The sequence below is a fragment of the Diabrotica virgifera genome, chromosome 6 (assembly GCF_917563875.1).
Source record: "Diabrotica virgifera virgifera chromosome 6, PGI_DIABVI_V3a".
Lineage (NCBI taxonomy): Eukaryota > Metazoa > Arthropoda > Insecta > Coleoptera > Chrysomelidae > Diabrotica > Diabrotica virgifera.
Window position 1 is genome coordinate 1574123 of NC_065448.1, and position 27820 is coordinate 1601942.

The window sequence follows — 27820 nt, forward strand, 5'->3', positions numbered from 1 at the left end:
ATTTGGTCTGTCACTAAACATAAAGAAAACGAAATTCATGGTTATATCAAAGAAAAATATTAGAAACATCAATCTACACGTAAATAATAAAACGATAGAACGAGTTCAGAATTATAACTATTTATGGACAAACATTAGTGAAACAAACGATTATACCAAAGAAATCCGAATTAGAATAGAAAAGGCTAGAAGTGCATTCACTAATATGAAACAAATATTATGTAGTAGAGACCTCAGCCTAAATCTTAGAAATCGAGTACTAAAATGTTATGTATTTTCTGTTCTTTTGTATGGTGTGGAGACATGGACTCTCAATAAACAATGCCTCAATAGATTGGAAGCATTTGAGATGTGGACGTATCGAAGATTAATTAGAATCTCCTGGACAGACAGAATAACCAATGAGAAAGTACTAAAGAGAATACAGAACAGCAGGGAGATACTGGATTCCATCAAAATATTCCGTCATATAACACGTGGTGACAGATATGAACTCCTAAAATTAATTATGCAGGGAAAGATTCAAGGAAGGCGCAGCACAGGTAGAAGAAAAATGTCCTGGCTGAGAAATCTCAGAGAATGGTTTGGATGCAGCTCAACTGAACTCTTTCGGGCTGTAGTGTCAAAAGTGAGAATAGCAATGATGATTGCCAACCTTCGTCGCGGAGATGGCACGTAAAGAAGAATCTGCTGAGTTGGATGGATGTAAATAAATTCGGTATTCGGTGCATAAATTTATCATCAGTTCTTTATTTTCGTTTTTAACATTCTCAACAGGTCGATACTACCTAGTTAAGGTAGGTAGTGTTTAGATTAGGAATTAAAAAAAAACAACGAACTCAAAAATTTAATAGAATATTTTAATGTTTAGTTGTAGGTAATTTATTATTTAAAACTAATATGACAATAAATTATCAAACATTACAAAATAATAAAATGACATACCTCTATGAAGTATGAAACTTAAAACTTTCTTGGATCACGAGTAAATCAGACTATTAAATGTTCGGCAGATATTTCACAATACATAAAACATTGACCATCAAAAGTAACATACAGTTGCCTTGTTTATTAGCTAGATTCGTACAAAGTACTTAGATTTTTCTACCTAGTAAATCACAATGTAATAAGTCAACAAAAATGGATAGATACCGGGATAATCTTAACAAATGAATTTGTTTCAAACAGAAATCCAAAATATACATATAAATACACATTATATACATATACATTCAAAATATAGCTTAATGTTAATTTAGGCGTTCATAGATGGCGTTACGTGAAAACGAATTACTCTCAGTTTTGACATCTGTCATTACACGCAAGACGTCATGTGTCACTTTTAAAAAATTTCTACGCGTTTTACGAAGTCCTCAATAAAATTTTGTCCAGAACATTTGCTTTTGAAAGTTGAGTGTATGATTTTTATTCAAAATGTTGATTCCTGAACAGCTCGAACCATTTTTCCACTAATTGTGACTGGATGTTAAACATGTGTCTGAAAATACACTCCTGGGTCAAAAAGACAGCTTTTACGGTGACCATATTTTATACATACGTATTATACTTATGCCAAAAAGTTCAACGTTCAAATACTTTATTTTTCATGTGCCGTGCTCGATTATCGAGCGTTGGCTATCAAATTGGCTATAGTAACTTTGTTGACGGCAGCTCGGAAAAGGGATGCAGAGGATCTGTTAAACGATTCTCTCAGGTTTTTAAGCCATGACGTTCTTCTTCGACCTGGCCCGCTTCTTCCGTCTACATTGCCTTGTATTCTTAAATTGAGTATATTTTATCTCGCTGGGTGTCGCATAACATGGCCAAAATATTCAAGTTTTCGATTTTTAACTGTTCTGACGACTTCCGTGACTTTTTCCATCCGGTGCAAAAAACTTCGTTACGAACTCTATCCACCCAACTTATTCGTAGGATTTTCCGATACACCCAGATTTCAAAGGCTTCCAATTTCTTGAGAAGAGTATCTGTTAAAGTCCAACCTTCGACACCGTACAAAAGAGTAGAGACCACATAACATCTCACTAATCTAATTTTAAGATTCAAAATAATGTTGTTTCCACATAAAAGTTTCTTTATCTTAAAGAATGCAGCTCTGGCCTTCTCTATACGTATTCTAATTTCTTTGCTCATGTCCCAGTTCACATTTAGATTACAACCAAGGTAGGTGATACTGTTAGTTCTCTCTAATTGTTCACCATAAGCTGTTACTACTTCCGGTTGTATTGGCGTCTTACTGATAACCATCAGCTTGGTCTTTACGGTGTTTAGCTTGAGTCCATATTCATCACACGTTGTGGTAATCCTATTAATCAGATGTTGAATCAGAAATTGCTCGCAATTAACACCGTGCCATCCGCGTATCTCAAATTATTAATATTGACGCCATTCATTTTGATACCACCTTGAACATTACCATTACCTTGAAAACAAAATTATGACAATGATCTTTGTGACAATAAAGGGATCTTACTAGTTTATTAAATGACCAAAAAGAACCAGCAGTAATGTGGTAGCCTACTGTAAGATCTAAAAATATGGCATGTTTACATTACAATCTGTTCACTTCTTTTCATACGATGAAAAAGAGAACCCTCTTAGGCATTGCCAGTACTGAAAGCTATCTACAGTTATTCAGGCTGCTTTTAGACGAAACAAGAAAGAGCATATAGAGAACATTTGCAAAGATATTTAACAACATGCAGACACAAATAACACCAAAAAACTCTTCGATAAAGTCAGACTACTCGCACGTAAAGTCAAGCAGAAATCTTGGTCTACCAAAGATGATGAAGGCAATGTACAGACGGATTGAGACAAAATTATATATGTACCTGATTGGCAGGTCTCCACTTTCCACTCTTCTTCAACAGGGGCACATCACACTCCTCTCCCAGACAACGACAACACAGTCTTTGAATCTGAAACAGACACACTTTTTTCCGCGGTTGATGGTCCAAGAAAGCCGTCAGAATCAACGCCAACGCGGCAAATCCCCACAGCGATACGTAGACATTACGAAAAAGCTTCTCAACAAATAGTATACTGAGGCACTACTTGTAACATATGACCGAGACTAGTGGAGAAATATCTCTAGCTCATAGATGAACTACAACACACCTGCTAAGATGTTAATTACTATGATAACGAGATCAGTAAAAAGAAAAGCCTTAAGTTGTAGTGCAGAATCATAATAAAATAGAGTTCAATTTAATCAGCAACGAGGAGGTTAAACAATACAAAAAAGTGTTATGTACCTTGGTGAATAGGGAACTTGCACATTTTTTTATTACATAATAATGTTCAGTTTTGTATAAAAATGAGATTTCCAAAATTTCACGCTTCAAAAACTCATAATAACTTGGAAGTACAAAGTTAAAGTCTTCTGTATTTTAAAATAGTTCAAACGACCCGTGACGTCACATAGTTTAACTATATGGTTCTGTGTATGGTTATATTTAGGTATATTCTTCTTCTTCTTCTTTAGTTTATTGGCCTCCACCTACTTGGGTATTTGACCAGCTCGTCGTCGCGGAATAAGGGAAAAATATTTATATTCTAACGAGATTTATCGTATATCATTGTAATAATATATACAAGTTTGTTGAGATTGGGGTTTGATACAGTTTTTGAAGGAAAGGAAAGAAGGTTTACTATTTAAAATAAAATTATTTTGTAAAAGTACAAATTTTCTATGAATAGTTCAAACGATCAGAAACACTACTTGTAACGTCACATAACTGTATTTTCTACTGACGTTTATAATGTCTAATTTAAAATTATATACAATTTTGTTTACTTTGTTGGTGAAGAATGTAAACATACAACCGGATGACGTCACGACGCGGTATAATTTGAATTTTTAATCGTCTTTAGGGGCCAAACGAAAAGGCAAACAAAACTTTTTTATCTTTGATACAATGTTCTGTTGTGATTTATAACATTTTTTCGAATTTAAAATTTTATGCAAGTTCCCTATTAAGCTCGGACGGAAATATTATTTACTGAGAAACAAACTGTCAGCTGTCATCTTTCAAAGATTCGGCATGTGGGGCAACATTAAACCACATATAAATGGAGGATCGATCTTATTTATCACTTTTCTCGCACTTTTAGGTTAGGTTAAGACCGATCTTATGGCCATGCACAGCTGCATTCTCAGAATACATCAAATTTTGAAAGCGCGGTACGGCGGTAAAGAACATATTCATCAATTGATATTTGTATTTAATATTGTTATGATTTCCAGCGTAAAAAAAGTTCTGTAAAGTATTGTGAAATACCGCAACCGCGAACAAAAATAACAAGACATTTAAGTAAAAAATTTCAATGTAACAGTACCAAAACCTATTCCCTTTCTACTTGTTGCTCGAATTTCTGCAACCGTCTTCTTCTTATGATCTCCTCCTGGCTAATCGGACCTTGCTCGACCAAATGTTCTTCGTTAGTCGTCTTCGAAGTGGTCGGTTTATCGAACGTCGTCTCTGCGGCGGTGCTTGTCTCTCCTGCGGTACTCGTGGACACTTGAGCGTTGGTTGTGGGGGCCACTTTAGCAACTTTGGGCGTCTCGGACTGTGTGGGGGGGTTGTTCCAAGCTGGGGTGTTCAAGAAGGGTGAGGATGAAGATGCGCTAGAAACTGGCGTGATGTGAGAAGAAAGAAGTACCGTAGTGCTGTATTGTTGCATCATTACGACAGCGGCATCCAAGAGCATCTAAAAATAGAAATATTCATAAATAAATTTTGTTATAAATCAATTAAGGGGGGTATAGTATTTTTGATTATTTTTTTCGATTTTTTTTATTGCCTTATTCGATTGTAAATATTTTCAAGAGTATACCATTAAAATTTGAAGTTAATCCGAGCAAAATTGACGGAGATATGGATATATACAAAAATTTTCTTAGTATTATTGACAAAACTACATTTTTTTAAACGCGTTTTCTGAAAAACATGTTTTTTTGAGGCGGTGTACATCATAACTCAAAAAGTAATGCACCGATCTTTCTGAAATTTTGCACACTTCTTTTTTAGATATTTTACTAGGTAGTGACGTCGAGTTCTTGCTTATTTTAACATTTTTTTTTGTTTATATTACCATTTTTCTCCTTACCAAACACACTTTTTTTTGTTTTTTTCGATTTTTTCACTTTAAAGTTATACCATGAATTTAAAAATCCATATAATCATAAAAATTCGACGTCACTACCTCAAGAAACTCTTAAACTAAAATAATCTTTTTGGTTTATATGTTTCAAATGATTCTGTCCGAAGATATAGTGTACACCGCAAATCATCTTCTTTTTTGGATCGTCTACTTAAAAATGGGGCAGAAAATAGAGGGCAGAAGATCCAGAGGAAGATCTCCATTACGATGGTCGGACCAAATAAGGGACATGACTGGTTACTCGTTCTCCGAAGCAAAACAACACGCACAGGAGAGAGAGGATTGGATAGAAATAGTCAAACGACTTACATGACGCCATTACATCCTTACGAAGGATAACAGATAGAGGAGGACTTAAAAATGATGCCACTGCTTCATTTTTTAATATTTTTCAATAAAAATTTAACTGAATAATCTTCAAGTGTTGTTCTTTAAGATATCCTTTTACCCATTTAATTTAACCCCACCACTTTTAAGGGAAAACGTTTTAAAATTATGCAAACAAAATGCAGAATTAACTATACCCCCCCTTAAGGGGGTATGGTTTAAAATCAACATATCAAGCCCATTTTTAGAAATTTCTTTTGAAACTATGGTAAAATTAGTTTATTTTTAAATTAAATAAACATATTCAGTGAGATTCAAAGAATATTCAAAAAAATTTCGAGGCAAAATATTGAAAAATAAGTCAACGGTGACAAATTTTTACAGACACTTCAAAAAAATGGATTTTGCGGTGGACACCAGAACTCATCATTGGATCATGTGAAACAAAAAATTCAAAAAGATTTTATTAGCTTATGAGTTTCTTGAGGTAACGCTGTCGAGTTTGTTTAGTTTTAACGATTTTTTAGTTTTTGGTATCACTCAGATGTCAAACAAACGAATTTTTTGGTAAAAAAAGATGAAAATCAACATATTTATTATTGTAAAACAAAACATACCTCGACAGCGTTACCTCACTAAATGTCTAAAGAAAAGTTATGCAAAATTTCAGGTGGATCACTCAAGTAGTTTTTTAAGTTACACTGTCCACCGTCTTTAAAAAACGCAGTTTTGAGAAAAACGCCTTTAAAGTTTTGACAACTTTTATTTTCAATTTTTTTCTTTGTCTGAAAAATCGTAAAGTGATGCACACCGGAATATGCTTTTGGATCGGGGAGTAATTTATAAAAGCGAAGGGAAACAGCTGTTGAATGTTTTTCACTACGCTCAAGCGCGCTGGCGTAAAAGTGCTGCAACGCGAGTCGAAGGTAGGGATATTTAACATGCTGTATTTCCTGTAATTTTGCTCCTATCAATCTGAAATTTTCAGAGAGTATTCTTAAAGTTTTGCACTTCCATTTAAAATAATAAAAAATGAAAAACAACAAAACATTTGAAGAAGATGGCATTAGTAAGTGAAATGATAAAAAAAGCGTTTAACAAGGAGGCGAATGCGTCATAAAAGCTTTAAAAACTCTTTATAATGCCTGCCTCTTTGAAGGAATTTTAGTGATCAATAACGTATACAGGGTGATTGATTAGTGGGGTAAAGCTCAATAGATCCGCTATAGTAATAGATAGCAATAAAAGTTAATAACAAAAATTTTAGCCACCTTTGAGCTTCACATTACAAAATTAATTAGAATGTTACAGGGTGTTCGACAACACAGTGACAGACCAAACTTATGTTTTTTTAAATGGAACACCCCATATTTTATTTTATATCCAAAATCCTGTTAACTTCTCCATCAAAAAAATATAAAGGTTTGTTATATTATACAGGGTATTTACAAAGTTATAACTAATTTTATGTGAAATCGTAACAAGTTCAACTCCCTGTGCAAATAAAAATAAGCAAAACAGCAATGGTTTATTAATGTCATATTTTTTTACGTATTGTCAAAATTTTCAAGAATGATTGATATTGCTAATTTTCTTTATATAACATACAGGGTGAGTCAAAACGCAAGTACATTATTTACTCAGTAATTTTAAATGGAACAATTATGGTATTTTATATCACTATTGAAAAGTACCATTACCGTACTTTAATTTTTAGATAACATTCCCTATGTCCAAATTTATTAGTTTTCGAGATATTTTCATTTTTCAATGGACCAGTAGCGTGGCCAACCAAATCACCAGAATTTAATAAACTGGACTGATTTTTTTGGGGTTACGTTAATAATGAAGTTTATAAATACCTCCAACTACAAGGGATGAGATGAAAAATAGAATACAAAGTGTATTTCGATGTTTTAATTTACAAATGCTTCGTAGAGTAAGTAGCTCATTCAATGATCGTTTTTAGACGTGCATAAATGTGTTGGGAGGTAATTTTGAACACCTTATGTAATTAAATATTAAAAATATTTTATTAAAAGTACCTTCTAATTTTTTCAAACATGTTTTTTTTGCAAAATGTATAACTATTAAATTATTTTTCGTTCTATATTTGTTACATTGTTACATTTACATACAAAAGTAGTGTTTAATTGTCTTCACAAAATGTTGTATTTTGTGTTTGTGTGTTTTTTTGTAAAATTTATTACTAATTTTCTTTCTTTATTTGTTACATTTACATAAAAAAGAAGTTTTTAATTGTTTCCAAAATGTTGCATGTTGTGGTTGTGTTTTATTTTTGTTAAATTGTACTAATAAATTATACTAAAGTCATTCATTATTGTACTCATTTGCCCTCATTTGCGGCAGTAAAGTAACACTTTATTGTACTGAAAGAAGAATTTTACTTTACCTGTCGCGATTAATCGGAATTGAATGTAAGTGGTCGATGGCAGTAATCGATTATTTATTTGAGTTAACCCTCAATTTATTTACTTTAATTATTAAAAATATTGTACAAAATTTACGACAGTGTTAATTAAATTGATGACGAAAAGTGAAATTCTGTAGTATTTTGTAATTATTATATTCATATAAAATAAATCAACACTTTACCGATTTAGAATTATTATTCAATATTGATAACTATTGATTAAAAAGTCACCTGTCATCACTGTCATGAAATTCTTATTACGTCTAAAATTTTAAAAAAATTCTTAAATTGTAAATTGTGAGTAAGTATTAAAACCAATATCAAATTGCTGGCGATAAAATTTTGTATGCACCACGTCAGTAAAGACTCTTTATCGAGCTCGTCCGTTATTCGCCTCGCTCGCTAGGCTCGCTCGGCTCATAATATCAGACTCGTTCCATAAAGAGTAACTTTACTGACTTGGTACATAAATAACTATTATTTCTTTATTTGCTACATTACTACATTGATTACCGGATTGATAATCAGTAATCGTCAATTGTCAATTCAGTCATGGCTTACTTAAAATTTAGATAAATTTAGACACCTAAAATAATTTTCCCTGAAAAATGAAAATATCTCGAAAACTAATAAATTTGGACATAGGGAATGTTATATAAAAATTAAAGTACGGTAACGTTACTTTTCAATAATGATATAAAATACAGGGTGTTCCATTTAATATTACTGAGAAAATAATGTACTTGCGTTTTGACTCACCCTGTATTTGATATAAAGAAAATTAGCAATATCAATCATTCTTGAAAATTTTGACAATAAATAAAAAAATATGGCAATAATAAACCATTGCTGTTGTGCTTATTTTTATTTATACAGGGAGTTGAACTTGTTACGATTTTCATACAAAATTGGTTATAACTTTTTAAATACCCTGTATAACATAACAAACCTTTATATTTTTTTGATGGAGAAGTTAACAGGATTTTGGATATAAAATAAAATATAGGGTATTCCATTTAAAAAAACATAAGTTTGGTCTGCCACTGTGTTATCGAACACTCTGTAACATTCTAACTAATTTTGTAATGTGAAGCTCAAAGTTGGCTACAATTATTTTTGTTATTAACTTTTATTGCTATCTATTACTATAGCGGATCTATTGAGCTTTACCCCACTCATCAATCACCCTGTAGAGTAGAAAAATTGACAATTATCAGAAAAGTAATGAATAAAATACAAGTGACACAGAGAGCAATGGCGACATCAATGTTGAATATATCCCTCAGAGACAGAGTTTCAAATCAAACAGTTAGGAGAAAAGCTGGTGTTACGGACGCAGTTGAAGGAATTACAGTGCTGAATAAAATTAAATAGGCCATGTTGCCAGAACCAGAGTTGGAAGATGGACCAAGAAAATTTTAGAACGGAGACCTAGACACGATGCTTATCTTAATCTGATGTCCGAAGACATCAAGCGTATCAAACTCAATTGGATTTAGAGTTCTCAAGATCAGATGCAATGAAATAATTTACGGGCAACCTATGTTCAGCAGTTGACTCAAAACCGCTAATGATAATGATGACGATGACATGTAGAAAGTGAATATTACCTGTATATTCCTTAGGCACTGTATCCTAGCCTCCACATTCTCCCTCTCCGTCCCCTCCATCCTTTGCAACTCCTCCGTGGACAGTGTCTCGAAAACTGCTTGGGGCGGCATCGGTGGGGGAGGCAAGAACGGCACGAAGGGAAACGGTGGGAAAGCGAACGGCGGCAGATTAACTTGGGGTGGGACTTGAGGGGGCACTGTCTGCTCAGCACCGCCTTCTGCAGCTGGTCTTGGCGGTTGTTGTGGGGGTTGGTTATCTGCGTTGGGCGGTTGGAACATCTGTGCGAAGGGGTTCTGTGCGGCGAAGAAGGGGTTTATGAAAGGGTTTTGTACGTTCGGTTGCGGTGGTCGAGGGGCTTGTGCGGGACGGGAGTTGTTGTTGGTGGGATTGCGTAGAATGTTGAGACGGCATGTTGGGCAAGTCTGTTGCCGTTGAAACCTACAAAGTATACATATTTTCACTTTCTAAATTGGAAAAAAAGACTATTTTAAATATTTTTAAAGTAAAAACTATTATTTATATGGTTATAATTTTTTTATACATTGTTAAGGTTTTGAGGTATACAAAAAAAATTTGGCACTCTTAGTTGTTTTTCATCACTGCATAGAGCATATTCCAAAACATACATTTTAATGGGAGACACTTTTCTGTCTCCCTGTAACATTTTTTTTTAATTCGAATGGGATTTAGTTGGTGAAACTTTAGAAATGAAAACTCGTAAATAAACATTTAAAACGTTATTTTTTTTATATTTTTATAGCATTTATACGCGAATTTATAAAACATTAAAAAAAACGTCTTTTTTAGGGGGTGAATTTGCCCCTGAATTAAAAAGGTGTATTTTTATTGTAATTTTATCAAATAAAATGGTCATATTTTTTTCTAATGAACGACTAAAGGATTTTGAGTGCTCTCACTGTCCTGTAAAAGCAGTAAATGTTCGATCAAAAGTTTTTTTTATAATGCTGTTTTAATACGAGCTTCGTCGATATTTTCCGACCAACTCGTTGCTATTTCCATATTACCTGTATGCACGCCAATGGTGAATATAAAATTCTTAATTGTATGTCAAAAAATGCGCAATAACTATTTCTTAAAACCCACCAAATTTCATTTGCTTATCTCAATCGGTTTTAGAGCAATAAATAAATCGCCAGTTTGTAAGAAAAATTTCAACACCCCTTAGAGCCGTTTTACATGACAGAGATTTACTTCGAAAATTATTTCAAGAATAATGACGAAAATTTAAGTAGTAAAATTATACAATTTTTCCATTGATCCTTGTTTTACACCTATAGTTAAATCTTAACATAATTGTTGTGAAACGCATGCGTAGTGTGTAATGTGACTGACATTAAATAGAATATTGTTATAAATAAAAGGCCACTGATGAAAAAAAACTAAGTTTTTTTTATTTAATTTGATGGCTTTGGTAAAGACCAATTAGTCAGGAAAACTAAGTTAGAGGTAACATAAGAAAAGAAGAAAATTTCTTCTTTTCTTATGAAATTTCTTATTTAATGTGAAATGACATTTTAAGGCTATAAGTTACAACTTCCAACTTTCATTTGTTTATTTTTTTTGTAATATATTTGGACAGAGAAGTAAATTCTTGTGCAAAAATAATTAATTTGAACAAAGCAAAGATACTTCACTGAATAAACAAATCAGCATTTGTTGTAATTATAAAGGTTATGTTATCGTAAAGACCACCGCGTTATTTAACGTTCTACGCAGAAACTCGCGCAGTTTACTCTGAAAACTTTCTAGAATACAGAACAGGTTCTAAATTTTTATATTGAAAATTATCATGGTAAATTTCGAAGTAAATATTGTGTTTTACATCTAATATTTTTATTAGATAATTTTTCATAGTAGTTATCAGCGTCAGTTTCGAAGTAAATCTCGGTCATGTAAAACGGCTCTTATCTAGGAAACGAAGCATTTGCTGACATACGTTTATAAAGCAAACTGTCATTTCTTTTTCATGCAGAATTACCCATACCTACCTTTTTATTATCCAACATAAGCGAATGAATAAAAAAACAGAATGTTAAAAAAACCTGAGGCTATAGTTGGATATTAATTTCAGTATTTTATAAATACTAGAACATTCCACAGGGTGATGAGAACTTTGAGAAAAAAACACAGTTTGATTGGTACACCCGGTATACAATGACAATGTATCTGTCTATGTAGCAGCAATATTATTACAGCGATATTGTTAAGGAATAAGGCTATAACATATTGAAAAAATCACTTAAATCAGACAACAGTTTTAGGAAATTCGAGACATTAAACATAACCCATTTTTAAGGTGGTGCGTTAATTTCTTGGAGTAGTGTATAAAACACGTGCTGGATTTGTAAGTTTTATAACCCAACTGTTAAGTTGCAGCTGTACAGGTCAGGCGTCGCGGGCGTTGTTGCATACAGACGAGTGTTAGCTCAGGTAGGTACCGTTATAAATGCAGCTATATCTTCATTTCTATTTCGAATTTCTTAATAAACGTTTATATGACAGTATTTATATGAAACAAAGGAATGTTTTTACGTAAAAAAACAAATTATTTTTTAAATTTAGAAAGTGGAGGCCATTTAAAGAGTTTTATAATTCAGTCAACCATTGTATATAAATACATATAATAAAATATACATACCATGAACGTAAACAAGCCGTATGGAAAATATGATTGCAGGGTAATTTTTTGGAGGCTGTCGTCATCTCCTCTCGGCAGATGATGCAGACATTGTCGGCAGCTTGCAGTTCTTCCGGGGTGGCATCAGGGTACAAAGTGTTCATATTATGAATAGCTCTTCGAGACAAAATCACATCGCTGAACGCTTTCTTGAAGTTTCTAATCGTATAATACATCGGTCTGAACGCGAACAGCGGCAAAGTGTATATTCTGTATATAGAAAAGAAGTATGAGTTAAGACGATATTCAACAATATTTCTACTAATTGAGGTATAGTTGAGGTAAGAAATATAGTATGACGCTTAGATTTGTAGGTTTTGATAGATCTGCTTTAAGATATAGTGCGGCAGTTGCTTGTTTTGGTAATACAGTAGAACCCCGAAAATCCGAACTAATTGGGGGGACAGCCTGTTCGGATTCCGAAAAGTTCGGATTATCCGAAAGTTAGCCTAACTAGTAGTTCAATTTCATTGTCGTTGATTGAGTCATCAAACGTTCTCGCAAGAGTGTTGACAATATTTTTGGACTCAAGTTAACTACGACAGAACCGAAATAAGTTTATGTTTAGCCTTTATAAGCACTATATAATTAAAGTACGTATTTATTTTTAAGAAAATTTTAAACGTCAAAGTCTTATTAATCCTAGATTGTTTAATTTTCTGGTTTTACTCTGTATAATAAACATTTTAAGTTTTTGTCTTGAATTTTTTATTTTTTTTTCACTTTGCGTTGGTTCGGATTAGCGGGGTTCGGATTTGCGGGGTTCTACTGTAGTCTAGGAGTCAGGGGGCTTTGAGTATGTCCCCTAAGTACCTTGTTTTTTATGTTTTTTAGTGTGCAGATTCGATTTTTAGAGGGTACCAGGCCTAAAAACCCAACATATAATTTGTTATTATAAATATGTTGGGTGTTGAGTGCATACTCAACTCCCCCTGGCTTCTATACCCTGTTTTTAAACTAGGAGGAGTAAACTCAAAAGACAGATTCACATCCAATAATGTAACTAGAAAAATACCACATTTTTTAAATTGAAAATTTCATAAATGTCTTGCCTGCATAAACTTGTCTGTGGTTGGACCAATTACAAACAAGCATTAGGGCGCGGTAAATTTGAATTACTCCTCCTATTTAGAAACGCGGTAAACTATATACACTCTACTAATTAAATGCTTCCCAAGTAAAACGCTTATCTTACTAAAACAGCATCCAGTCAGTTGTCCAGAGATCAAAAGTCGCCGCATTTAAAGCGTTCTACAATATATATTACCGCAACTATACTTATATATCACTGTATACTCACCTAACCATGATTGCAACGAAAGCGAAATATAAAATAACCTTAATAAGCCCCATCACTAGTTCGGTGTATAGAAGAAATACTGCTTTGTTGTCCCAAGGGGTTTCGCTGTTGAGGTCAACTGAATGCAATCCATACTTAATAGCGATGTTAATAACAACGGTAAGAAGGATAGCATATTCAAAACCGAACACTAGCTGAACAGATGCACCTTTAGATACGGTTGAAAGGTAAGCGTGTTGAATGAAATGTAAGTCTAAGGATCCTAGAAGGAGAAGTAGGGAGAGGACTCGAATATGGAAAAGCCAACTTATTACTGGACTCCTCTCCATCTAAAAATAAACATATGAGTTAGATATGGCTGTTAAAAATGGCTACTATTTTGAACATTTCGTCAGTTAAGGTGTTAACCTAACATCATTATATACCTGGGATGATATTTGAGCGGATTCTGAATCTATATACCTTCATACAGTATCCCAAAATCCCTCTGACACCAATGTAGTTTAGAAATAACTATTTTCTAATCTACATTGTCAGCGGGTTTGTGAGATAGTTTTTTTTTTGTTTTATGAATTTTATTAAAAAATATATTTCTGATTCTTTTTTTACCTTTCTAGATCATTAAACAGCATATTTTCAAAAATTTTATAAAATAACATGGAACGATATATTTCCCATACCTATTCAGAGAAGCTAGAGATTTTTTGAAACATGTGAGAAATCCGGTTTTCCATGAAATTGTTGTTCTTAAGAAAATAATTATGCAAATAATTATTCTTAAAAGTTAATGGCTGATTAAAATAAACAAACACTGACATGCATCAGACAAATAGAGTGCTAAAATCTGAGTTAGTCTCCTCCACCCACTTTACAAGCCTCCTATTGGTCGGTTGGAGAAAGCCAGGTTTCACACAGAACTGCCATAGGAAAAAGAGGGATTTGATTCAAATTTCAAGCCAAACTAGTTCTGGATTCCTGTAGAGCACAAGCAGAAAATTCTGAATTTTCAGAAAATATTTTATTTTTTTATAATCATATCCCTTCTACCATACAATGGTGTAGGGTTACAACTTTAATCTACCAACTTAACATATCTAGTTTTACATAGGTACAGTAAAACCTTGATATAACAGACCTCTATTTAACGGACTTCGGATATAATGAACAAAAAAATCCGGTCAAATTTGAAAAAATTAGAAACGTCTCTGTATTTTACAAAGAATGTCAAGAACATTTTTAATATAGCATTGTGCGGACACATTTCTAATTATAAAAAAAAACAGCAAACTTCAAAAGTTGCTTGTTTGCAACTTAAAAAAGTAATTTGATTTATTTTAAACCTATTTTTATATAACGGACTTTCGGCATTAACAGACACCCCGTCCCCCCATTTAGTCCGTTATATCGAGGTTTTACACCTAATTCTACATTTCTAATTAATTTCATTAATTCTATAAAACTCTTTTCTGTCTGGTGCTATCGCTTTGGCATCTATCCAGTTTGATCTTTTCTTTTGCAGAATGGCTCCTATTGCTTTATCCCATGTTTGTCTGGGTCTTCCTCTCTTCCTGTTTTTTGATATTTTTGCTTCCCATACTCTTCGAACTGGTCTAGTCTCTTTTATTCGTTGTAGATGTCCCCACCAACATAATTGTCTTTGCTCTATATACTCCAATATAGATGATATTTTTAACTCACTTCTTATGTCTTCATGTCGCAGTCGGTCTAATTTTGTGACGCCTTTTACTCTTCTCAGGAACTTCATCTCCATGGCTTGGATCTTGCTTTTTTGTCAGTTTGTTAAGACCCAAGATTCGCTACCGAAGGTTAGTACTGGTCTATAAATTGATTTGAACACTTTTATTTTTGTTTCTCTTGAGATTTCTTTTCTACTGATAAATTTTTTATTCATTGCGTGGTACAGCTGTATTGTTTTATCTATTCTATTGTTAACTTCAGGATCTTGAGTGCCTGCCTGGTCAATTATTACACCTAGATAAGAGAAAGTTTTCACTTGTTCAATTTGTGTTCCTTCAATTTCTATTATTAGCTCCTGTCTCTCTTCACTGATCTGTAGTACTTTGGTCTTGTTTTTGTTTATTACCATTCCATTTTTGAGGAATACTCTGTTCCATATCTGTTCCATATTTCAATGTTGTGTTGTAAATCTTTTTCACTTCTTGCAATTAACACCAAGTCGTCTGCAAACACTCCTTCTGATATTTCTACTCTACATAGATATCTGTGTCCAACATTTAATTTTTTGCTTTCTATTGTGCATCTTATAGAAAATATAAAGAACTCAATTTCGGCCATGGATAGAGAAAGCGAGTATTGATTCTACACCCCCCATTTATGACCCAAAAAATATAGAGAAATCCTACTAGCAAAGACATTATTTTTGTTATGATTTTCTATATGTATATTTACATTATTACTTACATAATCAACTCGATCCTCTGCTAACCAATGAAAAGATTTCAAAAAGAGTAATAGTGTAAAAAGAGCTACAAATTTTGGATTGAAGTCATCTCTAAATACAGTGAAAGCCAGGCATGTTTCGGTTACTGCATACCAAGATCTTTCCATCAGATGCTGAAAATATAATAGATTAAACATTTTAACACCTTGTCTATGTTATGAGACAAATAGACCTCGTATTAGAGTTAGAGTAACAAATGGCTGCGTTGACAGTGTAGTAAAACACTGTGGCAAAGGTTCAATACAGGACATAATATGCCTATTAGTAATGCACAATACCCCGAATTAAGAAATGTTATAAAATGAATAGAAAAGGAGGTAAAATATTTTGACCTAGAAATAAACCAGGAATAGTCGAAGTACATATTTGGAAATACACAGCAAAAATAATAGGGATAGTTTACTTTCATATCTATTGAATCAAGGGAATATAATTTTAGGAGGGTGATTCATTTTACGTATCTGGGGGTTGTTATAGAAGAGAAAGGTCAGGAAGATTGGAAACTGAATTCCAGATTGGCAAAAGGAAATAAAAAGATGGGTAGCCTAAGCCTAAGACTACTAATGAAATCCAAATATGTCTCGAGAAAAACAAAGTTAATAATATAAAACGGTAATAAGGCCAACAGTGACGTATGGTAGCAAAGTATGGACAATGAAAAAAGCATATACAGATAAATTTTAAAGATAGGAAAGGTAATTGCTCAGAGCTACTATGGAGGCAAAAAATACTGTGGAAGGTTCGGTGCAATTAACAAACAGGGAGCTAGAGGAACTAAAGAGCACCAAACACAGATGAATGGAGGAAAATAGTAAGACAATTTAGTAGGCAAGGAGCATGAGTTTTGTAATGTATAAGTATGTTATATTAAATGTATTTTAGCCCTAGACCTTCAAGGCCTGTTGATCTTTCTAAATAAAAGATGTTACCTCAAATTCTGTTGTTCTCAACTGTCCAAAGAATATCCTTCTCATGATTTTTCCACTTATCCAAACACATATAAAAGCCTGTAGATATATTACCTGAAATGCCAATGAATTAATAATAATATAAAGACCGAACTATAGCCAAACCACTTACAGCCATACTGGGATTGGATTTTGTAATGTACACAACAGATGGGTAGAACTGTTTCTTCTGATAATATGCATTTGCAATGACTACTAATGTTAAAGATACGCTTAACAAAGATATACTAAGCGACCTCATCTTCATTTACATTTAATTACCTAAACTAATGTGATTTTTTAGATTTTCCTAATATTTTGATACACTGACGACAGCTTTTCTTAAACGTCAGATAAGTACACCAATCACTAGCAACAACGTCAGCCGTCATAAATGTCACAATTTATGTGATGAAAATGTCAAAATGGTGACATAAATTTCTGCACACTGAAATTTGGCAATAGTGAATAGAGGGCTCATAGAAATATCCCTTTTCTTTTAAAATAGGGCTTTTCATCGATTGTCATTTGTTTCGAGCTTGTGTCATATGTTGTATAATCTGTGTATAATATTAATATACACGGATTATACGAGATATGACAGAAGCTCGAAACAAATAACTGTGAATGAAAAGCCCAATATTTTTATTATGCCACATTATTTGTAAAGTGCACTTTCATAGCCACCTTTACTTTACAAGCCATGAAGAGAAAAAGGCAACGTCGCAATTGATGACGTCCGTAGTCTGACTTTCGGACTACCGCTTTCGAAACTAAGATTTTAAAGTACAAATTCTGGTAAAATTTATAGTATTTTTTGAGTCGAACAAGAAAATATTATTAATTGGAAGTTTGTACAAAATAATATTAAAAGTAACTCCTTGTAAATAACGTTTATTATACAAAAAAAAACCAATAACGAGAATATAAACGGGATTCATTTTTTTCGAATCCTAAGAAAACTAATAAGTATTTTTCAAAAATTTAAACGCAGAGTGAAAGATTAAGTTAGGACCAAGGACCCAAAGTCCCTGAAAACTTCTATGTTTATTTTAATAAGTTACAGGGGTGAAAAACTAAGAAAATTTAGTGTGATTTTTAGTTTCAAATATGTCATTAAAAAAAACTTTTTATTCATTCTAAGGGATTTTTGGCCCTCGGTAATAAAGTAATCTTTTATTCTGCGTTCAAATTTTTCAAAAATACGTATTAGTTTTCTCAGAATTCGAAAAAAATTATTACCTTCAAAATACAGGCGTCAAAATTTTTCATTTTGTTCCTTTCCCCTTAAAGTTTGTCGCACTTATTTAGAAACACCCTGAATTGATAAAGAACAAATCTAGTTGTTAAACATAAGCGAATTAATCAAAAAAACAGAATATTAAGAAAACCTGAGTCTATAGTTGGGTTTTAATTTCAGTTATTTTTAAATGCCCGGTACACCATAAAAATTTAACTATTTAGCAACAATATTATTACAGCGGTATTGTTAAAGAATTAGGCTGTAACATTTATAAAAATCACTTAAATCTGCCAACAGGTTTAGGAAATATGAGACATTAAAAATGACAAAATTTTTAAGTGGACGGATTTCTATATGAACGCAAGTTTATATAAAAATATATTATATTGAACTAAAATCATCTTAATAACATACTTTTTAATGTTCTTTATGATTTGGAGCACGAAATATTGTAAAATATTTCAGTTTCTCTGTAAATAAAGTGAAAATTATTTAAAAACAAATGAGAACTGTCAGAATTAATCGGTCTACCAATAGATGTTGCCAAGTTTCAACTTCATGGTTTGTTAAGTAAAGGTGGCTATGGCACTCTACATCAACAATAAATTGAATAAGAAATTGACAAAGTTATTTAAGGTCAAATTTGACTTATACAAAACACCCAATTTTGGCGTGAATAAAAAGAAAATAAAGAAATTTGACAAAATAAAACATATCCAATTGTTCTATTTAATCAAATTCCTTCATTTTCTTTTACAAACCATACATTTTGTACACGTTAAATTTGGCCTTGAATAACTTTGTCAATTTCTTATTGAATTTATTGTTGATGTAAAGTGGACATAATAAATGTGATAATTTTTATCAAATAAAACTCTTTAAAATTTGTATTGTTCCCTCTATAGAACCTTAATAATAGGCCCTCTATTTGACAGGTCGTCAGTGTTGCCACATCTAATACGATTGTTTGTTCAGATAAAGACGGCCATGAAAATTGTGGATGAATACAAAGTACGTCGATTACCGGGTGATGATAGATGTGAAAATTGTCAAAAAAAGTAAATAAATAAATGTAAATATTGATTTAATAGAATATGGCTCTAACAAATATTTTACTTTTAAGTCAAATTGCTGGCTATTTTATTGCCTTTATTTTATCATTATGTATCGTAGTTCCAATGGCCTGGCATCAAGAAGACTTTAAGTATGATATCCTTTGTATGGTTTAAAGTTCACATTTACTAACAATACTGTTTTAGGGGGCACTGTTTACTATTTTCTACCGGAGACTGGCAAGAAACAGATGGTCAACTGTTGGTACACTGGGCATCTCAGAGCTACTGCAATTATACTATATTTGTAGGTGTATTCCTTTTGCTGGTATCAGTGATACAAATATACAGGTCAGTATCATCATGATGTAAGGTTCTTTGTTATGTAGAACAAATTTCTGTTAACATTTGTATTCATTCATTTCAGATTGTCTGTTTTTCTTTACAAAGGAATCGATAGTAGCTTCTTCTCAGCTTTCGTAGATGTATTGATGGGAATATGGCTCGGCGGTATGACAATCATTGCAGCCCTTATGATAACGTTAGGATTTATGGCCTGGTGTCAGAATATGACTGAAAGATTTCCATCGTAAGTATTACAAACTAGACAGTAATTGGGTAGACTACTTACAAAATTTCATGAAGCTGACGCGCTCATTTGGTAACGTTAATACATATATGAACAAAATGATAAAATTTGACATTACTGAAAACATTTGAGTTTTCAGTAATTAAAATTGAATTAAAATTACCCTGTCGCGCAATTCAGTATGAAATTAAAATAGTTGAATGTTTTTAGCTATTCATTTTTTTATTCAGTTTTGCATATCGTCAGCCTCATATGCAAAGTGCCTAAATCCAAATTAACGAATTTTACAGGAGGCGAAAAAAACCGATTTAAAGAATGATTTTGACTTAAAATTTTATCTTATTTGACACAGTTACTTAGAATAGTGTCCGTCAGCCTTCTCATAAAGATATATCTATTTTTAAAATATTATTACTTTAAAAATGGAGTTAGGCAACTTTCATTTTTGAAATAAGGAAAACATTTTGGAGTTAGGCACATTTAATACTGACAATCATGGAGAAATATGTGTAACTCCATAAAAAGTCACCAAAAATAAACTGTGAAAAATGCTTAATTAAGTCCCACAAGAAAAACAAATGTGGAGTTTTAAAGATAATAATGCTACTTAAATGTAGTTAACACAAAAACTATAATAATATGATCAAATTGAACTTACCTTCAATAAGTTTACACTATTTCCATGAAGATATATTTTAGCTTATAATACTTTTCTTGAAGGTATAACACAGCAGCGCAGCAAAAGTACATCTAACCTCAATGAAAATGATGGACTTGGGCAAGTTTTATGTGATTCACCCAATGCCGTGGAGTTGGGTAGAACTTTTTTGTGGTTCTAGCAACATCTATTGACTTTTTTGTCTTGCTATGCATATGTTCATATGTACCATAAATATTAATCAGATGGCGCAAAAATCTCATTTTTGCTTATTTTGGGACTTAAGCACTTTTCATATGAGGCCAACGATATTTTTAAGGTTCATGAGGTTTTGCACCAACTCTACATATATGTCATAAAAATTGTATGTGTATAAAACTGTTTATTGAACTTGATAGTCAATAAATAGAAAAAGGGATTTTTTTGGATATTTCTTATATTCTATTTGTAATTTTTCTATCTAGATTTAATCTACTTCAAAGAAACGCCAGAAATAGCAGGGGAATTTATAACAAGAAGAGAATACAAGCAACAAGAATATGCAGAAGAAAAGGAGGTTTTGAAAAACAAGTACAGGAAATCCGAGAGCCTCACGACAGAGACAAAAGCAGGAAATTCTATAAAAGAAGAAAAGAAAGCATACAGTCCTGTAGACCAAAATTGACGATATGCAAAGACAAGGGCAGAGAACTATTAACAAAGAAGCAAACAATTATAAGGAGATGGATTTGAAGAAAACGTAAATGCAGGCAATGAAAAGGAACTAAAACGAGACAATATATTATACAGCAGAGCAGCACATTCAAAATGTGAGTTATGAAGAAGTGGTTCAGATAATAAAAAAACTAATAAATAATAATTGCCAGGGAAGGACGGAATTTGCCATCTAAACTCCGGCGAAGAATGGAATCAAAACCTTCCAAAGAATGGAAGGTTGTGATACTTTAGTCATGACAAAACAAAGATGAAGCGTGAGAAAGATACTAAGAAAAGTATATGGCTCATGGAAAATCATGAGAAATGACAAAAATAAATAAATTAAATGAAGGGCATGATATTGTAAGATTTCAAATCAGAGACTGGCATGGCTGAAACATGTCCAGTGACAAGAAAATATAAAATCAACAAAACAATAGGAAGACGAAATAAGGAGACCCAGAATGTGATGGTCAGATGGGTTGCTCGAGTGGATAGCTCAACTGTCTTCATAGTCCAAAAAAAGGCAGTCCGAGTGATCTTAGGATTAAAGGTGGGAGCATCCTGTAGAGGCGATTCACACCACTCAATATCACTTTCTCAGCTATCTATATATTGTTGTGATCTACTTTTTATTACTTTTATATCAATTAGTCTTTATTTGATTACTCCAATTAATTATTTAATCAATTATCCAGTTGTGGCAAATCATACAAAAAATTAAGAAAAAATCTCAGGGTGCCTTTTTATGATACAAAAAAATATCTAAATTATCTTATTATATATGTTATACTTATCTTCTCTCGTGGTTTCAGTATCTCTTAGTTGGTTCTTATCGGAAGAAAAATAGGAAAGGGAAATAAATAGAAATATAAAATAAGCATACAGAAATATCTTTTATTATCAAAATCAATACTCCAAAAATCGATCAATTAAAACCTGTGGACATAGCTGTCCGAATGAAATTTTTACCACTTAAATTTATTCTAGTTCAAATAAACATTTATCGGTTTGTTCCCGATGACTTTAATAAAACAAGCTAAACAAACAAATTTAGGTATTCACAAAATTACTTATACTTCCTATTTAATTTTTGAAATATTGGAATCTTAATTTATATGCTTTTACTCAAAATCCTATTTAATTTTTGAAATATTGGAATCTTAATTTATATGCTTTTACTCAAAATTTTAGTTTCCGAACATAAAAATATCTTTCACATAAATTGACTGACCTTTTGCTTCACTCACAATGATGTCTCCTCTTGACCCAAACAGCTCTCCCTTGTTGACTATGTTAGGCTACCCATCAAAGCCCTCTCCGTTCTCAAGCTTCAATCCATCAGCATACCAGCACTAATTCTCCAAAAAACAACGAGCCAGGCCTCTTTTGGCCAGTACTCGATTCAAACAACTCCAAAATTCTCTCCTCTCCTTCTCACAATAATACAAAATCAAAGAGGTATTTCTTCTCAATTTGATCTGTCTCTCGTTCCACTTTTCAGCTCCACTCTCCACTATGAAACAACCACTGGTACTTGCTTTTTAACTATCCACGAAAACATTGACTGCTCTTCCGCGATGCCGATCACATAATAATCCCTCTTTCCAAAACTATCTGAAAATTAAACCTTCTCTCCTTCCTATTCCAAATTGCCAAACCAATCAGAGACATTTCTTCTTCCCCATTCTTTTTTTCATTCGAAAAAACCCACGCCTTCTTTCAAAAATATTCCTACCATCATAATAATTACTTTCGGGAAATTCTACAAAATTTACTCGGGGTGAAACAAAAAGAGATTAAAATTCCAAACTTTCTTTTACATTATTTTCTAAGATATCATTACCTGTGGCTTCAGGCCTCGTGCATAACAAAGCACCGTTATAATCTCCAAATACCCTGAACAATTATTGTCTATTCATATCACTTTCTTTCCTAATGTGTCTTATTTTTCAGGGAAAAACTCATTAACGATAACTCACTCTTAAAAACTACTTATAATAAATGATTACAAATCAATATACAGGGTGTATCAAATTTATGTGCCCGCGTTCTATTAAAATTAATAAAGTTTTTAAAGTTATACTTCTTTAGGCGCGATTGAGATTGAGGGTGAATTTATATTGATCCGCGCGCATGTGCACACCGACAGTTTGGTATTAGTCTTTATACGGGCTCTGATTGGGTGTTGAAATGATCTGTCAATAATTGTTCAATACGGAGGTTATCGGTAAACAAAAATGTTGTATAATATATTAGTTTTTATTGTTGTGAGGACAGAAATAAAATCAAATTTATAATTATAGTGACTTTTTAAATAGTTTTGAAAAGCCACAGGTACGTAATTCTAAATGTTTCAGTTGTATTCCAATAAAAAATTATTTTCATACCTATTTGGAAAATGTAAAAAAAATAATGTACTTACCTAGTACTTGCTATGCTATACCCCTAGTAGGCAATGCTTTAATTTACATAATCTGATTACGAACAAACTTTCTACAAATTTTCATCTAATGTATCGTTTTCTTACTCTATATATTGTTGTATTTTAATTCGACAAAAATCAAACTAATAAAAATTCATATAAACAAAATGTCAAAAAGTTGTTCAGTTTGTGTATATTCCCACATGACGTATACGCGAAGGTTGTGCAGTTTGAAATCACTGCGACTCTCGTACGGCGTGATACACGGGAAGTAGGTTCAAGCCCAATGGAAGTTATATAATTTTTTTATTTTTTATAAATTTTATGATTGTAAGTATATTATTATATAATTTTTTTAGAAAATACGTATTTAATTAAAATTTTTGGCAACAATTATTGTTCAGAAATCATTTGTGGCATTTTTCAATGTGTTTGTGTGTGTTTTATTCTTTTATTTTTTTAATTTTTGGTATTGTTTTAATAAGAATTTTTGGAAAGTAGTAGAGAAACTGTTTAAAGTATATTGATTTCGTTGAAATCATATAATAGAAGTATAACTTCTTACGTGCGTACAAAGTACACACACATTCTTTTTTATTCTATCTTTGATTGATACATTGATACACAATAATATATATGAATGTACTATGTTCCTCTTTAAAAAATGTTTATCACCTGCTACCAAATCATGAATATAATACAAGTAGCTTTAATTTGAATATCCCACTTCACAGATTGTCTCTAACAGAGAGAAGTCCTTTGTATGTGTGTGTTAAATTTTACAATAGTCTAATAATCTGTGATGTTAATATATTTTTTTAATATGTGATTAATAATGTGACGTTATTTGCTCAATTATGTTTGAAAATTTATGCAAATAAAAATTTACTCTACTCCAGATGACATGGAAGACGACCTGAAAACTATGAATGTAAGGCAATGGTCGAGAAGGGCACAAGAGAAGTCTAAATGTAAAGACATACCCAGAAAGACCCATTCAGGGTTATGATGCCAAAAGAGGAAGAAAGATATATCATAATATGCTCTAACTATTACATTTTTTCATATCGAGTTTAGTTAGTTTCTACATGTCTATGTATTTCAAAATGTTTACACTGATATTAATATCAATTTCAGAAGAAATAATATCATTTATTATCTTTTAAACTTATTTCTATACTCTTTTTAGTTGTGAACTAGCCGCAGGCCAAGACATTGACCATGCCGACAAAATTAACACAGCCAACTTTTACATCCAGATGGGAACAGCTCAATTCGGCGTGTGGGGATCCTTTGCTACATGGGTCGGACTATCAGTATGCGCTCTCTTGAAACTCTGCAGATACCATCAACTGGAAAACATCCGCGTGTCCATGTACAGAGAGCGGCAGCGCCTCATCAACGAGAACGCTGATTCACCTGGTAGCAGTCTTGGAAGGGAATCCACCAACACCCAGACGACGGCCACGGCCGAGTGATTGGTTCGTAGTGTCCTGAGGTATCCTTATTTAGTCATATGCGCTATTATTCATATATCTTTATTGCTTCACAGAAGTTTTCTCCAGTTTTTGACTGATAGCTGATATAAAGGGCAATTTCCTATTATAAGTTTGTGTCTTAGTATAGTACAACTTCAAAATGATTGACTGAGTTCGGCAAATGTCGACATAAACAGTCTAAAATATGCTCAGAATATCTACGAAACGAAAAGCTCTGGAAAACTTTCTTTATTAACTGTATATAAATAATAGAACAGTGGTTTGTTATGTTTTCCCATATTCTTCTTCGTGTGCCTCATGTTTTAAGGACATTGACGATCATTACGGCCCTCTGCCTGCAGCGGTTCTGAAGTGTTCTATTATTGTTTTTCCACTCCACTGTTTTAAATTTTTCAACCAGGACATGCGTTGTCTCCCTGATCCTTTTTTTCCTTCAACTTTCACTTGTATAACCAATCGCATCAACTCATATTTTCTATTTCTTAGTATGTGACCAAAGTAACTCTTTCTTTCCTTCATAGTGTTGAGGATTTCCTTTTTCATCTTTCTTAATATTTCCGTGTTTGTTAGGTATGGTATCCATATTTTTCACATTCCATGATATCACCACATCTCAAAGCTGGCAAGTCTTTTTTCAATTGCGTCCTAAATGTCCAGGCTTCAACTCCATATAAAAGGACAGAGAATATGTAGCATCTCAATACTCTAGTTCTAATTTCTATTCCCAGTTTTGCATTGCATAATATTACTTTCATCTTATTAAAAGTGCTTCTGGTTATCTCAATGTGTCGTTTTAGTTCAAGTCTGCAGTCCCATTGGTCATTTAGCTCAAATCTCAAATAATTCTATCTGGGTACTTTCTCTAAAGCTTTTCGTTTAACATAGGTTGCTCATTACATGTTTCTAAACCGTTAGTCCTGTCGCCAGGGGGGGTACAACGGCCTCGTTAATTCAGATGGACTTACTCAAGTTTTTTTTATGTATTTTGACCCGTAGAACACGAATTTTTTGGGTAACAGTTGATCCGGATGTCGATAAGATTGTTATAGACCAAGAACTTGAGGAATCAAATAACAGCGATTTTTGGCAAAACAAAACAATATTTTGTATTTTTTGGGCCATTTTAAGTAAAAAATATTTCTACAAGTTTTTTCGTAGGATGCACAGTTTTTGAGATAAACGCGGTTGAACTTTAAAAAAATCGAAAAATTGCAATTTTTGAACCCGAATAACTTTTGATTAAAAAATAAAATAGCAAGTCTGCTTACCGCATTTGAAAGTTTAAGTCAAATTATATCGGTTTTGATTATTTGCATTGGTAAAAATTTGTTTTTTTATTGTTTAACAAAGCTATAAACACGTAGGGTTTCCCGTGCTTTTACATGCGTTTTAACGCATGTAACGTAGAAATAGACTTGATTGCACTAGTACCTATTCTACCTACTCGTTCGATTTTAAATGAGAAATCATAGAAACATCACTCACGCACTAGTTGTTTGTAGCTTTGTTTAACAATAACACAATAAATTTTTAGCAATGCAAATAATCAAAACCGACATAATTTGACTTGAACTTTCAAAGGCGCTAAGCAGAATTGCTATTTTATTTTTTAATCAAAAGTTATTCGGGTTTAAAAATTGCAGTTTTTCGATTTTTTGAAAGTTTAACCGCGTTTATCTCGAAAACTGTGCATCCTACTAAAAAACTTGTAGAAATATTTTTTGCTTAAAATGACCCAAAAAATACAAAATATTGTTTTGTTTTGCCAAAAATCGCTGTTATTTGATTCCTCAAGTTCTTGGTCTATAACAATCTTATCGACATCCGGATCAACTGTTACCCAAAAAATTCGTGTTCTACGGGTCAAAATACATTAAAAAAAACTTGGGTAAGTCCATCTGAATTAACGAGGCCGTTGTACCCCCCCTGGCGACAGGACTACGTTCTTTCATTTGCCTACTACTCAATATTTTAGAGAAAATTTAGAGTTGAAACACAGACTATCATTTTTTAATTTGTACTAAATTTTGTTTTGTGTTGTGTTATACAGTTTTTTTAATATAAATTGCTATGAACTGTTGTGTATAAGTTATTTTCTTATACAGGTACATATTCTCCATTATTTTGAGTACCTATCTTTCCGACAAAAAATTATGAAAATTTCTAAATTTTTGGTTATGATAAATTTTGACTCATCTGCATTCAGAATTGACACGCCTCATAGCTATCAGACAATATTACTGAATCATATGCGTGTTGTTTTTGTCTCATTTCATCAATATGTTTTCCGCAAGACCTCTAGACCATTTTTCAATGTATTCTAAGTTGTTTCTAAGTTTTAACTTACTCAAATATTATTAAGATTGATAATATTTTTACTTTATTTTATATAGATTACTTTGAGATTAAAATAAAACTACTTTTCTGGAAACGATGAATACATGTTAACAATCTGGCGATTGGTCCCGAAGTCGTCAAAAGATATATTTAGCCTGTTACTTTTAGCAAATTTCTGTTTATGTACTAAAATTTAAAATTTTAATACCTATGTGAAGCCCCTATGTAGTCTGTATATTAGTTTTATTGTGATATTTATTATTTGTATAAGATTATTTACATTTAAATAAAGTATAACAAGAATTTGGAGTTTATTTTTCTTTTTTTTTTTTCTTCTC

The 27820-nt window shown here is 32.4% G+C and overlaps 2 protein-coding genes across 2 annotated transcripts; one reads left to right on the plus strand and one right to left on the minus strand.

Annotated features, from left to right (window-relative positions):
• Positions 1 to 839: 839 nt before the first annotated feature.
• Positions 840 to 17386, minus strand: LOC114330698 (E3 ubiquitin-protein ligase synoviolin A). The gene is made up of 7 exons (XM_028280115.2): positions 17117 to 17386; positions 16966 to 17058; positions 15997 to 16149; positions 13555 to 13883; positions 12216 to 12464; positions 9556 to 9994; positions 840 to 4731 (listed from the first exon to the last, which is right to left on the minus strand). Exons 1-7 carry the CDS (start codon positions 17249 to 17251, stop codon positions 4366 to 4368), a joined length of 1764 nt encoding a protein of 587 aa, XP_028135916.1. The 5' UTR covers positions 17252 to 17386; the 3' UTR covers positions 840 to 4365.
• A 1839-nt stretch (positions 17387 to 19225) lies between these two features.
• Positions 19226 to 27785, plus strand: LOC114330707 (transmembrane protein 179). Its single transcript, XM_050654195.1, has 4 exons — positions 19226 to 19430; positions 19486 to 19629; positions 19706 to 19867; positions 24836 to 27785. The coding sequence occupies exons 1-4, from the start codon at positions 19321 to 19323 to the stop codon at positions 25122 to 25124; spliced, it is 705 nt and encodes a 234-aa protein (XP_050510152.1). The 5' UTR covers positions 19226 to 19320; the 3' UTR covers positions 25125 to 27785.
• The last annotated feature ends 35 nt before the right edge of the window (positions 27786 to 27820 follow it).